Here is a 17,183-nt window from a genome sequence, read left to right as displayed (position 1 = left end):
AATGATGAAATCCAGTTGTGGAAGGGATGACAGTGAGATGCTGGAGTGGCTAGGGATTCAAAGACTAACAGAATCTGAAGCTAGTCTACTTTTTATTGTGAGTGGGTTTTGCTCCCGTGAATGGATCTGACTCACAGTTTGGAATTCTTCCTGGTCCCACAGCTGTTATATGAACAACAGGTAAAAGCTGAATTGTACAGTTAGGTCTGGTGTGACAATTGCAGGCATTCTGGAATCAGGTATAATATGGTAATTTTTCTTGAAGACTGTCCAGAAGCTTCAGCTGGTACAGCATGTGGCAGTCTGACAGTTAGATTTATCCATGTTGATGCCACTACTATAATAACTGCCAGATTGCTTCCAAGGGCAATTCAATAGCACCTGCTCTGGGTTGACTCTAGCTATCCTGTAAGTGCTTGTAGAGGTGGCATATTAATTACTACTTGGATGAGAATATGGCTTAAAAACATACTTCGTCTAAAGTAACCTTGTGACCTATATTAGAAATTGTTTTATAACAAACTTTTTTGACTAAGTTTATTTATTTCCAGAGGGTCTGGTGCAATTTATATGCTGGCTTTAGGATTTACCAAGTCAGATTTATTTATTTAAGGCTCCTCAAATTTTATACAGCCTGACCATCTTTTCAGTTGTGGAATATAAATTATAACATTCTGAACAGATGAATTTCCTGCCATCATTTAAACACATTCAGGTTTGTCTGAATCCTTCTTCATATGTGGCACCAATATTTGTACACAATACTGTAATCCGTATAAGAGAAAAAAGAATGAATACTTCCCCAAATTTGGAACCAATATGTTACTGCAGTCACATTAACTTCAATTTATATGCAGTTTTCAATCAATTTTTATTCCAAAGGATTTTTTTTTGCAAGTATCATTACTAAGCCATGTAGTAATCATTCTCACCTGTGTATTTGTTTGCTGAGAATGAAGTGAAAAATGGTGTGCTTATCTCAAGAATGCTTTTTCATGAAGAAACCGGACTGTCTTGCTTTTTGTTCCTTTTCTTTCTTTTTCTTCATTTCATTCCCCACCATCCAATCAGAGCTAAAGAAGCTTCTTGGATGAGAAGTGAAACATTTAAAAAAAACAAGGAAGTTCAGTTGCCTCATGAAAAAGCACCTTTGGGACAACTATGACTTGGATGACTGAGAATCTCCATAGACATTATGCTTATCTCTTTTGAATTTCATTCTGTTATTTTTGGCCCATTTATCCAATCTATCAAAATCATTTTGAATTATATTCATGACTTCCAGGTAACTATCCTAGACACACAATTGTGTGTCATCTACAGATTTGAGAAACACCACCTTAACATCCAAGCCACTGAAGATTATAGAGCTCGGGACTGCTTCTCATGATAAGTCAGTAATGAGCAGTCTATGAATAGAATTTTTAAGCCAGCTTTATAACTACTCAATTAACATGCCATTAATAGTCTTGCTAGGAGGAATGCGGTGGCTCAGTGGGTTAGGACACTGAGCTTGTCGATCAGAAGGTCGGCAGTTTGGCAGGTTGAATCCCGAGTGCCGCTTAACAGAGTGAGCGCCTGTTACTCGTCCCAGCTTCTGCCAACCTAGCAGTTCGAAACCACGTAAAAATGCAAGTAGAAAAATAGGGACCACTACGGTGGGAAGGTAACAGTGTTCTGTGTGCCTTTGGCATCTAGTCATGCTGGCCACATGACCACGGAGACATCCTCAGACAAGCGCTGGCTCTTTGGCTTTGAAATGGAGATGAGCACTGGCCCTGAGTCGGAAACGACTAGCACGCATGTGCGGGAAAACTTTACCTTTACCTAATAGTCTTGCTAATCTGAGCCTCCACGAATGCCAATAAAGAGTTCTATCAAATACTTACAGCCTGAAAAAACAAACAAATCAATTGATTACAGAAAAATACAGGATACAGGATAATATTTTAAAAGCACAAAACTGATATTTTAATCTTACATAATTTGCCTTTCTAACTTTCTTGGCAAATAGCATGAAATTTACATAGCACTGACAGAAAGGCATTCTGAGCTATAACCTCTATCTTTAAATCTATGGAGGATACAGATTCAGTAGCAAGAGCATCTTTTAGTATTGCACTGCTATTTTTGAAATTATTAGCAGCTAGAGATCATTTGCAAGTCTTGCTTGAAAGAAAAATATCCCAGCAAACCTTTTGGTCTTTCTCCTCTTTTTAAAAATGCAGCACAATTATGTAACAATAATATTTTTTTTAAAAACCCTTCTGTAAATGCATGACTAAGTTTATAGTGGAAGAAGTTCAACTCACAAAAGCCCTTCTAAGTCTTCACAGCCTAACTCTTGCCCCTTTGAATAGTAGTGTGGTAGTTTTTGTTGTCAACACCTCTTTTCTAAGACTTTGACCTTCTAGAAAGAAAAGTAGAACAAGTAGACCAACCCCATTCTCTTCTGTGCATAGAAACCACTGTATGTCCTCTACTTACAAATGGGTAATGATGTCAGTTTGTTGATAAGTCTGTTTTGTTCATAAGTCCAACAAGCATAAAAAACAATTCTTACCTTACATGGATGGATGGGAGCATTACAATAAAATGTAATACCAATGTCATAGGCTGATATTGAAGCCTATTGAAGCTGTTATTGTTCTTGAAGAAATGGTCCAGTGAACGTTGGGTGGTGGTCTTTCTTTTTTCCTTGTAAATGATGCTGTAGCGGTGTATAGTATCATGGACAGCTTGGTGAAGCATTTGGCAATAGTCCTGCATCTCAAATTATGATACCGTTCCCTCAATAAATTTGAAGTCCTCTGCCCTCAAAGGCAAGAGCCATGGTGGCTCAGTGGTTAAAATACAGTAGTGTAGGCTAACTCTGCCCACTTCCAGGAGATTGAGCCTGACTGGCTTAAGGTTGACTCAGCCTTCCATCCTTCTGAAATTGATTAAATGAGGACCCAGATTGTTGGGAGCAAGATGTTGACATTGAAACCACTCAGAGAGTTCTGTAAAGCACTATGGAGCAGTATGAAGTCTATGTGCTATTTCTCTTGGTCTGGTCCACTTTACTTGCCAGACAAATCTTATTACATTCTTTGACCAAGTGACAAAATTAGTGGACCAGAGGAATGCTGTAGATATAATTTACTTGGACTTCAGTAAGGCATTTGATAAAGTAGATCACAACCTACTACTTGATAAGATAGAAAAATGTGGGTTAGATAGCATTACCACCAGATGGATTCGTAGCTGGCTGACAGGCCGTACTCAGCGTGTGGTCCTCAATGGAACCGCATCTACATGGAAGGAAGTGTGTAGTGGGGTGCCCCAGGGCTCTGTTCTGGGCCCAGTGCTCTTCAATATCTTCATTAATGATTTGGATGAGGGGATAGATGGGGAACTCATCAAATTTGCAGACGACACCAAGCTGCCAGGAATAGCCAATACTCCAGAAGACAGGCTTAAGATACAGAAGGATCTGGACAGACTTGAACACTGGGCACTATCTAACAAAATGAAATTCAATGGTGAAAAAAGTAAGGTTCTACATTTAGGCAGGAAAAATCAAATGCATAGGTATAGTTTAGGTGGTACCTTGCTCAATAGTAGTAACTGTGAGAGGGATCTCGGAGTCTTAGTAGACAATCACTTCAATATGAGCCAGCAGTGTGCTGCAGCTGCCAAAAAAGCCAACACAGTGCTAGGCTGCATTAACAGAGGGATAGAATCAAGATCAGGTGAAGTACTAATACCACTTTACAATGCTTTGGTAAGGCCACACCTGGAATACTGCATCCAGTTTTGGTCACCACGATTTAAAAAAGATGTCAAGACTCTAGAAAGGGTACAGAGAAGAGCAACAAAGATGATTAGGGGGCTGGAGGCTAAAACATATAGGGAACGGTTGCTGGAATTGGGTATGTGTAGTTTAATGAAGAGAAGGGTGAGGGGTGACATGATAGCAGTGTTCCAGTATCTCAGGGGCTATCACAAAGAAGAGGGAGTCAAGCTGTTCTCCAAAGCGCCTGAGAGCAGGACAAGAAGCAACGGATGGAAACTAGTCAAGGAGAGAAGCAACCTAGAACTAAGGAGAAACTTCCTGACAGTTAGAACAATTAACCAGTGGAACAACCTGCCTCCAGAGGTGGTGAATGCTCCAACACTGGAGGTTTTTAAGAAGAGACTGGACAGCCATTTGCCTGAAATGGTATAGGGTTTCCTGCCTGAGCAGGGGGTTGGACTAGATGACCTCCAAGGTCCCTTCCAACTTTATATATTATTATATTATATTATATTATAACACTTTGCATATTAAAACCATAAGGATTCTGTGAGATTCCACTGTAAATTGTAAATGCATAGTGCATTGTAAAAATGACCATCATAAAGCGCTTGCTCTTGAATTGTTTTCATAAACATAAGTTTCCTTAATATCTGCATGGGGAAATTAAACTTTTGCTCAATGGTCTCATCTATGGTCTTTGAGTCTATAAAAATATAGTTCTAAACCTGAGTTTTATCAGTTAACAGAATTTCCCAATGATGCTACATTTTTGCATACTTATTTTTATATCAATTTTGGAAACCATCCTTCCCATTCACAGAATGATTCTGAGTGATGTACAATTAAAAGAATTAAATATTCTAGGCTAAATTGCTATGTTTGGTGACCAAATATCCATTTAGCAAAATTGCAAGTTTACAAAATTATTTGATAATCACTGTGAACCAAAATCAGTGACTATCAACCACAATTAATTTACCATCCATTTGTCTGTAGGAGTGTAATTTCAGGGTTGTTTTTTTAACAAAATGGACATTACTGAGTATTTAGGTAAGATACTTTCCTTTGAAATAATTTAAGCAAAAAGTTTAATATCAGTACTAACAGTTGTTAAAATCCCTTTCACCTGTTTAGTGAGCATTATTGTTCCAACTTAACTTGAAAAGATATATTCTTCACCAAAAAGGTGAAGTTTTTTTATGCATTTCATTTTTTATTTAAAACATTTATACCCAGCTTTCGGCAGCTCCCAATTAAAAGTTAAAACAGCATCAATTCCATAGTAAAACTATAAAACTAAAGATATTAAAAACAACAAAAACCTGGCACCAAGTTAAATTTCTGATGTGGAGTTACATAATGTGATTTAATTTCCAATTCTTTAAATATGGATGCAGCTTGACCTTCTAGTATTTTTTATGTTTCTGAGTGTCATTTAAATTGTGGCCCAATTTTTAAATGATCCTAGCCTACAGTATAGGTGGAATATGTTGAGCTGCTGATTGGACATCTCGGACTCTGGTCTATCCAAATTTGTAAATGCAGTTCAGATTTTAAAACTGATCAGAGCTGTCATGTTAATTAAAAGAGCCTTGGTGGAGCAGTGGGCTAATGCCTCCTTAAGTAACACCAGCTGCCTGCAATTAGTGCAGGTTCGCATCCCACCAGGCTCAAGGTTGACTCAGCCTTCCATCCTTCCGAGGTAGGTAAAATGAGGACCCAGATTGTTGGGGGCAATAAGCTGACTTTGTAATAATGCCGCTTGGGGGTGTGTGTGAAAGCCCTAATAAGCAGGCATATACATAGAATGAAGGCTACTGCTAAGCTTGTAAGCCGCCCTGAGTCTTTGGAGAAGGGCGGGATATAAATGGAATTAAAATAAATAAAATAAATAAATGTTATCTATTACAGGGGTCTCCAACTCCCACATAAGGTTTGTGGTAATGCCACCACCCGCTTGATACTAGTGCACAACACCACCCGCTTGATACTCCCGCACAACACTCACAGCAATAGTGGCACAAGGGATGGTGAGCCCGCACACACACATGTGCACTGGCCAGCTACTCATGCAGCCTGGCAGCCAAGAGGTCATGGTCTGGTAGTGGGCTACAGCCCACAGATTGGGGACCTCTGATCTATTTTATTTATTTTATTTTATATTATATTTTTTAAATGTACTATATGCTACCTATCATACTGTCAAGTGACTTTGTTTTAATTTCTATCTCATATATATTGAACTGAAAATGTTTAAGCATGTTTAAGAATCAGGATCCAAGGTGTAATATTTGTGCTAAAAGAAACTGTAACAAAACTGTTCTTTTTAAAAAGTGGTATGGCTATCATTAAACATTATATTGTTTTGACAGGGAATAATTGCAATTCCATTGACTACAACAAGATGAAAAATTTCCTGCTGGATCTACAGAACAGAAAATATATGCAAACAAAAGAAAGCATTACTGAAGATAAGATGTCTTTGAAGAAATTATTGGTGGATCAGATGTTTAAATATTATGATTCAGACAACAATGGACTTATAGATAGCAATGAACTAACACAGGTAAATGTTTAGATTATATATTCATTGCCACAAATTTTAGATGTAAAACAGTAAAGAAAAACTTGACTGCCAAGTGAGATAGTAGCATCTTCATTTTTTATTTTTGGAGCATATTTCTATGGAAACTTAACAAAACAAAATATTACTTTTCATATTAAGAATGATTGATAAAATAAAAAAAAACTGAAAAGTTGAAATGTCTCAGAAAGAAACTCCATTGAAGCTATTGATCTCTGATTTTGGTTTTCTAGGGTTTAATTGAGAATATAACAAAATAACATGGCTAAATTCGTATTAATTAAGTGTTCTGTTGTAATTGGTCACTTTTCTCACTAACGGTTGTATAGAAATATCACAAAGCTATTGAACTGCTTGCATTTTATAGCCTTTTCACTGTAGCATTTCAAATTTAATGTAAACATAAAACATAGAGAGGACAGAGATTATAAGCATCAACTAAAAATAATGATTCCTGCCGCTGGTGCAAAAAGGTTCAGGCAGACACAACTAAAAACATAGTTGTTGTTGTTAGCTGTAAAGTTGTGTCCGACCCATCGCGACCCTATGGACAACGTTCCTCCAGGCCTTCCTGTCCTCTACCATCTTCTGGAGTCCATTTAAGCTCACGCCTCCTGCTTCAGTGACTCCATCCAGCCACCTCATAGTTAATTAACATAGTTAATGCTCATTTTTAAAATGTCACACGTATCTTTGCTCATTTTGCTATAAGAGTTTAGACTTTTCTGGAGTTTTGTTTCTTTCATTTTATTTTGGTGCTTCAGTGTATTAGTAAATCAGATATGGGAAATTCAGTCCAATATTATCGATGTATGTGTAATATGTGAGAGAATATAAATATACACATATTCTTGATTTTATCAGTCTTTCTTCTGTGAAAGGATTATATAAATCAGCATATATGACTATAACTGATTCAGACATTATCCCAAATACCCTATGAATGAATACAGTGCACATTATTCCTATAACTGATAAATATATACATAGAATGTGAGAAAAGATGCTATTTATTTGCTAAGGTACTCACTACTTACTTTCCCAAAGGTTTCCACTGTAATTTTTAAATTAAGCACAGTTGTCCATTGTATTCCTACAGATTGTAGGAATTGTATCTAACAAACCAGAAGAGAATCTAGTTCACTTTTGAGTTAATCTAGTTTAAACTATCAAGCCAAAGTCTGAAACTATGTTTTCATTCAGAATAATATAATTTACACTCTTAATTATATGATTTTATTTTTTCAGCTGATGATTATTTGAAATTTTTGAAAAATATATTTTTCTTAGTGCTTAGTGCTCTGTTTATTAAATGTCTTAATGGGAATTTAATCAGGGCTCTGGTGTCTTTGATTGGAGTAAATAAATCTATATAAATTTCTGATTGCATAAGCAGTGGAAAGTCCTGTGGATAATTAATTCAATGAAAGCACTGGAGTATAAATCCATCTTTATTTCCTCAAACAAATAGTAGTCATTCCACCTCTGCCCAAGGGTATAAACTACAAATCCAATATATTATTTTACATGATTGGCAGCATTGTACAAACAGAATAAATAGTAAAATCAGTAGTAATGCTAAAAGTCAGACATGAGAAGTATTTGCTGAGTGCTGCAGGTAAATTTAGATATAACAGGGTCAAGCAAATGTCCTTTAGAATTCTGTCCTAGTCCTTCATAGCAAGCATGCTGTTATGAAACCAGAGTGCTGAGAGAGCTGTTATATGGATCTATCATGTGGAGAGTTTTAAATACATTACCGTTTATTTTCTGGGAAGTGGGGAAGAGCAGGCTGGGACCACTGAATATCTTTTTCTAGGTACTCTTATCCTGGAAGAGGAAATTAAAAATATGCAAACTTTCATAGGTCCCTGCTCAAAATGTAAACTTTAAAATAAACTTGACATAGATTATATAGAATAATATCCTATGTTGTTGATGTTCCAAACACCACAAAAGAGGAAAAAGGGAGCTGGGTGCAAAATCTGGTTCAGAACAAAATATAGTAGGTATATTTTAAAAGCAAGTTACAGTCATTGTTATCTTCTCCGGGTTATTCCATTTAACAATTAAAGCTATATGAATTGTTACATTACTGATTTAGGACTGTATATAACTTTGGTCCTATGGTCACTGGGTGGTTGGCAAACTTGTGTGAGCTTTTGCCACAGTGACAAATTTCTATCTAATTTACTTTTCCCATCTTCTTCATCTTCAACAGCTGAAGACCTATACATGGAATAACTTTCATTTTAAAAATCTATTTGGCTATACATAAACAATGTATAAAAGATGGAGGTTAACTATTTCTCAGGTGCAAGTCCAATACAAACCCACTTCAGTGTCTAAATGAATCTAATTTACCCCAAGCTTGAACAATTCATACCTTGCCCTTTTTTATTCCTTATTTAAGAAGAAACTGCCAAAGTTTCTAGATGTATTCTTTTTCAAATGATTGGATATTAGCAGTACCAATATTTTATGTCTACCCTACTCCTGTTTTTTGACAAATTACTGAAATTCTTCTTAATTATGGGGGTTGATTGCCATTCTATAACCACCATATGACTATTTTTCTACTCACTAATAGGTAATCTGGGATTTTAATTGCTGCACTTTGAGAGATGCTACAAATTAGAATGAGCATCCTAGATGAGATTTGCTTTCTACAGTCATTTTCATTTTCCTAATTACTGGTTTACCTATCTAGTTGCAAGTCTTCATGTCAGTTTTTTTACAGTAAGTACAAAGGAAAGTTCTGATGATGTCTTGAGTACAAAAGAAGTTAGTGGAACATGTGCATGCCCAACACTTTGTGATAAAATGAAATGGATACCTGTTGATAATAACCTCTAGTGTACCCCAAAAGCACAGATTCAAGTTAAATTTGTCTGAAGAACTTTTCTTCATCATCGTATAATGGCCACCTTCATAAAATATGTTACATGCCTAAATCACAACTTTGCACTTATTTGCACATATCAAATTAAGTATATGTTCCAATTATACAAAATAAACAGCAACATTAAAAACCTTGGTAGGCTATCAAGTTTTACATCCACTCTGGGATGCCTCATCAAACTATCTCATTTTACAAACTATCTCTTCAAATGAAGAGAACTGTTAACTCCTAATAATTTATTTTATTACATTTATATGGTGCCTAACTCCCAGTGACTCTTGTAAATTTTTAAGATTAGATTATCTTTCTTCCTAACCCATTGAAAGGCTATATAGAGATATCAATTGTACTTTACATGGGTCTCCCACTGAAGAATAGTTTTAATTAGTGAAAAAGAAATGTAGAATCACACTTATTAGTGGGTAAGAATTGTCTTAATCATATAATACCAGTGTTATGGATGCTGCATTGGCTACTATTGAGGTTTCAATTACAATTCATGATTGTTTTTCATGGATTGTCACCTAAATACACTTAGGATTGTAGCAGGGTTCAACCTATCTAGTCGATTTGTGGAATGGACAATAATATGATTTGTGGGATGGACAATAATAGCTCCACCGTTGAAATTAAAATGAATACCTCTTTTATTTGAATAGTATCTCTACTTTGTCATTTTCTTTCATGAGTGTTTAAATGATAAATTGTTGCTATTAATGTATGATTGAGAACTTTTTTTCTATTGGTTTATTGTTTATTATTGTTTTATTTATGTTTTCATTTTTATATTTTGTTCATAAAATCTGTTTTTCTTCTTCTTTGTGATTGTACTTAAGCAATAAATATGATTTATTTTTTTAATTGAAATACTATGAGCCACTAGGAGTCTGACTGCAATATAATAATCTATACTGTGAAAGAAAGAAAGAAAGAAAGAAAGAAAGAAAGAAAGAAAGAAAGAAAGAAAGAAAGAAAGAAAGAAAGAAAGAAAGGAAAGAATGCTTAATGAAAAAAATGCTTAATGAAAATAAATATTTATGGAAGAAATTGCAACCAATAGAAAAAGAACAACCACTGGCAAAATAAATCCAAATAGAATTAAAATGTTACAATATTAAGTAATCCTGAAAATGTCAGGTTGGAATTGTAGTAGGAAGTACTGAATATTGGGATTTTGCAGACTTCTTAAAAGGTTTTCACTTAGAAAAAGGTCTGAGTGAAGTATACCTTTGAAGCTGTTTCATGAAGCAGTGTGGCCATCTCACTTTCAAGAGTGAAGTGGAAAAGCAATAGGACTGTGCTTCACATGCTCCAACTGACACTACTGATTATTAGGTGCTTCTTTCATGTAAAATCCATATGTGAAAATCTTTTCTGTCTATTGAAAGAGAGCTTTCAAGGCAATACAAAGCATCTGACTGAAACAAATTGGGTTGCCTTTTCATCTATATGAAGAAATAATAATAAAAAAAATCTTTGTCAAAGCAAATCTGATTCACTTCTCATGGCCTAGAGAAAAATCTCTGCAGCTACAGATGATCAAGCTATTATGCCACCTGCAGTAAAGTACTATATTAAGCAAGGAAAATGTAAACTCTGAGTAAATTACCCCAAAAAAGCATGTTAAAAAATTATTGTATCATAAGGTAAAGAGTTCAAACTAGCCTTCAGGGCATCAAAAGAAATGATAATAATTTTAGTGCCTGATGTTCAGTCCTAAACTACTTTAGACCAATTAAGGCCACTGTCAGAATCCATTTACTGTATATCACATTCATAAATGTATGTTTAAAATATTGTGCCATCCCTGGATTCTGCCATTTCTCCGAGGGGAGAGGAGAAGGTGTTTATTCAGCCTGGCCGGAGACTCCATTGAAAGACCAGGGAAAACCCTTTTGATCTTAGGACAACCAAGGAGGGGAAGGGAGGGGGGATCTGGTTTGTATCTCCATTTGAATCTGAAAAGGAAGGAGGCAATAATCATAAAGACACAGGAAGTTCCCTCTTTCCCACAAAAGGGTTGACACCAAAGTTTAATTGATGTGGGTCTGACCAAATGGGTTTTGAGGGGAGTGGGTTGAACTAGGAACTCTTTATAAAGCATAAGTTGTAACACAATGCCAAATCCTGTCTTGTATTTCCACAACCGATCATGTCTTAGTAAAAACTCCTTTTGGACAAGACCTGACTCCAAGAGTTCTTTATTTTCCTAAGATGTGGATTGGGGTGGGTCCTGACATTAGACAGGATCTGCAGTAAGAGTCAACCTGGAAGGAAAACCCTTACCGGGGGACTTTGCAAAAAAATACAATGTCTAACGACGAAGCAAGGGAGGAAGAAAGCCCATGGAAAGGGAGTTTTCCCCTCAACCGAAACCCCACCAACGGCGGGAAGCCAAAGCATCAGATTCCTCTGGGGAAGAGGTGGCAGAGATGCACGACCGCAAACCGCGGTGGTCGATGGGCGTTGGAAGGAAAAGTGAGTGGGGAAAGTCATCGAGGAAAGTGACCCTGAGGTGGGGCGGCCACCAACTGGGATGGAAGCAAGAGATGGAGAGCTCCCTGCATGTCAGTGAAGAAGAGCAGGTGCTAGAAACAGCTATTGACCTGATGAAGACAACCCTTAGCTCACTAAGAGAGGAGCACCGTAGACACAGCAGCACCTGGGACAGCAGAACTCAACTTCCCAGAGGAGGAACTTAGGAATTTAAAACCCAAAAGCATTTATAAGATGACAGATTTGGAGACAGACATCATACACATAAAACCAATGCTTACTTATGGACCATTGTTCAATTTAATTGATATCAATTGAATTTTATGAATTCTTGTATGAATTTTGGCTGTTAGATTCTGCTAATCAAATCCTGATGGACCCAAAGTCTGGACTAACATTTGTTTTGTTACTACAAAGTAACTATACTATACTATACTGTCTTTTAACTAATTTGTTACAATGCACAAATTGATTTATTACAAAGCATAATTTATTAAGAAATTGGTTAATAAGCATTCTGACTTCTATTGTGTAAGTAATATGATTCCTGTCATCTTATCCAGTTAGATGCAAAGCTAAGATAAAGACACTCAAATATTTTATAATATGATTAATTAGTATACAGTCAGGACATGTTACATGTCCTAGAATCAAATCTTCAGCATAATAGTTACTCCCATTATTGTATGGCAAATCATTTTGAAAAACTTCTTCATAGTAAACAAATGTCATGCATGCTTTTTGTCACAGAAGCACTTACAATTTCTTGCATAAATATACATTATAATAATTTCATTAATTGATGAAATTATTCATCAATAATTTCATTATTATAGTGCCAAACATGAGCTGTTTAATGCTCTGAGGTGGATTCTTAGAAGACTTGGTATTTTAAATTACTGATCAGGAATTCAGTTCAGTAATCAGGTCTGCATTATTTTATGTACTGGATGATTTTGATGGGATTCTAAGTGCCAGACAAACTAGATGACTCAGCGTTATTTTTTATGGAAATTATTTTCTAGTCTCCCCCAAACCCCACAGTGATCTTTAGCAACACATTGTAATGGAAGAAAAGAAAGACAGCTTCTCTGGATCACCTAATCAGAATTTATAATAATATGGCAATAATTATGTTCCCATGAATGCAAGTTGAATTATCTTGAAGTTTTGTTGGTGCAAAGTTTGAAACTGAAGGTAGAGTTAGCTCATGCAGAGAGGAAGTGGTGCAGCCATGTCTTCAGTTGCTTTCTGCCTCATGTGATCAGTGAATACAGGTTTACCCATGTTACTGGTTCCATGCTATCTCTTAATGACTCCATGTTAGACAGACAAGACAAGACAATCAGTCTGAATCAAAGTTGCAAAATCTTAATAGTCCTTTTGAGCTCTACAGAAGCATCATTTTGCAGAAACACTATCAGCATCTTCTCTTTTCCATGACAAATCATGCTTATATAAATGAACCTGAATTCCTATAATAGGAATATCCTTATTAATCTAATTCTTTATTGGATTATTTTTGATGACATGCCTTTATATTTGATAGACAGCACTAATGTAAATATAGTAACTGCTTTTCCTGCTTATAACCAGCTGCTTGTATCTATAAGATATTAACAATCTTTGGGACTGGCTGATCTTCTCTAAAACCAATTTTGATGTTAAAAAGGTGCCTGGGAAGGGATATTTATATGTAATGTAACTAAGAGGCTGCTTGTCTTTTTATGATGCTGGCCAATTAAAAATGCCTTTCCAAGTCCAATAACCTCTTATCTCTTAGAATCACCTATTCTTTTAACCAGTGCTTTTTTTGTAAAAGAAAAAGGTGCCGGAACTCACACATGTCATACAACCTGTCTTGCTTACCCTACAAGGTTCCATCCAAAAAAGGTGCCGGAACTCCGTTCTGAGTGTTCTATGAGAAAAAAAGCCCTGCTTTTAACCAAACTAAGTAGCAAGGTTCAAAGTACACTTTTAAATCTAGTAAGACTAAGCCGCCTCTCTCTTTAGCATCAGACAGAACTTTGTACTTAACTCTCAGAATTTTTTTAATCTAGCCAAACAAATTGAGAAATCTCTTTCTTCCATTGTTTTTGAATGAACGTTTATATATATATATATATATATATATATATATATATATATATATATATATATATATATATATATATATATATATATATATATATATATATATATATATATATATATATATATATATATATATATATATATATATATATATATATATATATATATATATATATATATATATTTGTTGTTAGTTGCGAAGTCGTGTCCGACCCATCGCGACCCTATGGACAATGTTCCTCCAGGCTTTCCTGTCCTCTACCATCTTCTGGAGTCCATTTAAGCTCACGCCTACTGCTTCAGTGACTCCATCCAGCCACCTCATTCTCTGTCGTCCTCTTCTTCTATTGCCCTCAATCTTTCCCAGCATTAGGCTCTTCTCCAGTGAGTCCTTCCTCCTCATTAGGTGGCCAAAGTATTTGAGTTTTAGCTTCAGGATCTGGCCTTCTAAAGAGCAGTCAGGGTTGATCTCCTCTAGGACTGACCGGTTTGATCGCCTTGCAGTCCAAGGGACTCGCAGGAGTCTTCTCCAGCACCAGAGTTCAAAGGCCTCAATTCTTTTGCGCTCAGCCTTTCTTATGGTCCAACTTTCACTGCCATACATTGCAACTGGGAAGACCATAGCCTTGACTATACGCACTTTTGTTGACAGGGTGATGTCTCTGCTTTTTAGTGTGCTGTCTAGATTTGCCATGGCTTTCCTCCCCAGGAGCAAGCGTCTTTTAATTTCTTGACTACAGTCCCCATCTGCAGTGATCTTGGAGCCCAGGAAAATAAAATCTGTCACTACCTCCATTTCTTCCCCATCTATTTGCCAGGAATTGAGAGGGCCGGATGCCATGATCTTGGTTTTCTTAATGTTTAGTTTCAACCCAACTTTTGCACTCTCCTTCTTCACTCGCAACAAGAGACTCTTCAGTTCCTCTTCACTTTCTGCCATTAGAGTGGTATCATCTGCATATCTTAGGTTGTTGATATTTCTTCCAGCAATCTTAATTCCAACTTTTGATTCATCTAGCCCTGCCTTTCTCATGATGTGCTCTGCATATAAGTTAAATAGGCAAGGCGACAGTATACAGCCTTGCCGGACTCCTTTCCCAATTTGGAACCAATCAGTGGTTCCGTGTCCAGTTCTCACTGTTGCTTCTTGGCCCGCATATAGGTTTCTCAAGAGACAAATAAGATGTTCTGGTACTCCCATCTCCTTAAGAACTTGCCACAGTTTGTTATGATCCACACAATCAAAGGCTTTAGCATAGTCAATGAAGCAGAAGTAGATGTTTTTCTGGAACTCTCTAGCTTTCTCCATGATCCAGCGTATGTTGGCTATTTGATCTCTAGTTCCTCTGCCTCTTCGAAATCCTGCCTGTACTTCTGGTAGTTCTCGATCCACATACTGCTGGAGTCTAGCTTGTAGGATTTTAAGCATAACTTTACTAGCATGAGAAATGAGTGCAATGGTGCGATAGTTTGAACATTCTTTGGCACTGCCTTTCTTTGGAATTGGAATGTAAACTGATCTTTTCCAATCCTGTGGCCACTGTTGAGTTTTCCAAATTTGCTGGCAAATTGAGTGTAGCACTTTTACTGCATCGTCTTTTAAGATTTTGAATAGCTCAGCTGGAATACTGTCACCTCCACTAGCTTTGTTGTTGCTCAGCTTTTCTAAGGCCCACTTCACTTCACATTCTAGGATGTCTGGCTCGAGGTCAGTGACCACCTCATTGTGATTATCAGGGACGTTAAGCTCATTCTTGTATAGTTCTTCTGTGTAATTTTGCCACCTCTTCTTAATCTCTTCTGCCTCTGTTAGGTCCCTGCCATTTTGGTCCTTTATCATGCCCATTTTTGCATTGAACGTTCCCTTCATCTCTCCAATTTTCTTGAAAAGATCTCTGGTCCTCCCTATTCTATTGTTTTCTTCTATTTCTTTGCACTGTTCATTTAAGAAGGCATTCTTATCTCTTCTAGCTATTCTCTGGAATTCTGCATTCAATTGGGCGTATCTTTCTTTTTCTCCCTTGCCTTTTGCTTCCCTCCTTTCCTCAGCTATTTGCAAAGCTTCCTCAGACAGCCATTTTGCTTTCTTGCATTTCTTTTTCTTTGGGATGGTTTTGGTTGCTACCTCTTGTACAATGTTGCGAACCTCTGTCCATAGTTCTTCAGGCACTCTGTCTATCAGATCTAATTCCTTAAATCTATTTGTCACCTCTACTGTATATTCAACGGGGATATGATTTAATTCATACCTGACTGGCCTGGTGCTTTTCCCTACTTTCTTCAGTTTAAGCCTAAACTTTGCAACAAGAAGCTCATGGTCTGAGCCACAGTCAGCTCCTGGTCTTGTTTTTACTGACTGTATAGAGCTTCTCCATCTTTGGCTGCAGAGCATATAGTCGATCTGATTTCTGTGTTGACCGTCTGGTGATGTCCACGTGTAGAGCCGTCTCTTGGGTTGTTGGAAAAGAGTGTTTGCTATGACCATCGTATTCTCTTGACAAAATTCTATCAGCCTGTGCCCTGCTTCATTTTGTACTCCAAGGCCAAACTTGCCTGTTATTCCGGTTATCTTTTGGCTTCCTACTTTAGCATTCCAATCCCCCATGATGATAAGGACATCATTTTTTGGTGTTAGTTCTATAAGGTGCTGTAGGGCTTCATAGAACCGGTCAATTTCATCCTCTTCAGCACCGGTGGTTGGGGCATAGACTTGGACTACTGTGATATTGAATGGTTTGCCTTGGATTCGAACTGAGATCAATCTGTCATTTTGAGGATTGTATCCCAGTATTGCTTTTCCTACTCTTTTATTGACTATGAAGGCTACTCCATTTCTTCTGAGGGATTCTTGCCCGCAGTAGTATACCTGATGGTCATCTGAATTAAATTCACCCATTCCTGTCCATTTTAGTTCGCTGATACCTAAGATGTCGATGTTCAGTCTTGTCATCTCTTGTTTGACCACGTCCAGCTTTCCTTGATTCATGGATCTTACATTCCAGGTTCCTATGGAGAAAAAATCTTTACAGCATCGGACTTTCCTTTCACCACCAGACATATCCACAGCTGAGCGTCCTTTCGGCTTTGGCCCAGTCGCTTCATTCTTTCTGGCGCTACTAGTACTAGCCCTCTGCTCTTCCCCAGTAGCATATTGTGTATATATATATATATATATATATATATATATATATATATATATATATATATATATATATATATATATATATATATATATAATCCCATTTATATCCCGCCCTTCTCCGAAGACTCAGGGTGGCTTACAATCTAAAGCACAAATCAATGTGCTTAGCAAGTTATAAATAGCA

General features: G+C 36.8%; 1 protein-coding gene across 1 annotated transcript in view; it reads left to right on the top strand.

Moving 5' to 3' along the window:
• The window catches only part of FSTL5 (follistatin like 5), a 387,142-nt gene that overhangs the window by 224,702 nt on the left and 145,257 nt on the right, over positions 1-17,183 (top strand). Inside the window, exon 5 of the mRNA XM_081332684.1 lies at positions 6,154-6,347. Within this exon, the coding sequence (XP_081188810.1) occupies positions 6,154-6,347 (194 nt within the window). The remainder of the gene's footprint in view (positions 1-6,153; positions 6,348-17,183) is intronic.

Source organism: Vipera berus, assembly GCF_964194415.1.
Source record: "Vipera berus genome assembly, chromosome: 7".
In the NCBI taxonomy this organism is placed as follows: Eukaryota; Metazoa; Chordata; class Lepidosauria; order Squamata; family Viperidae; genus Vipera; species Vipera berus.
Note: the sequence above shows the minus strand (reverse complement) of the source record. Positions and strands in the feature narration are given on the sequence as shown.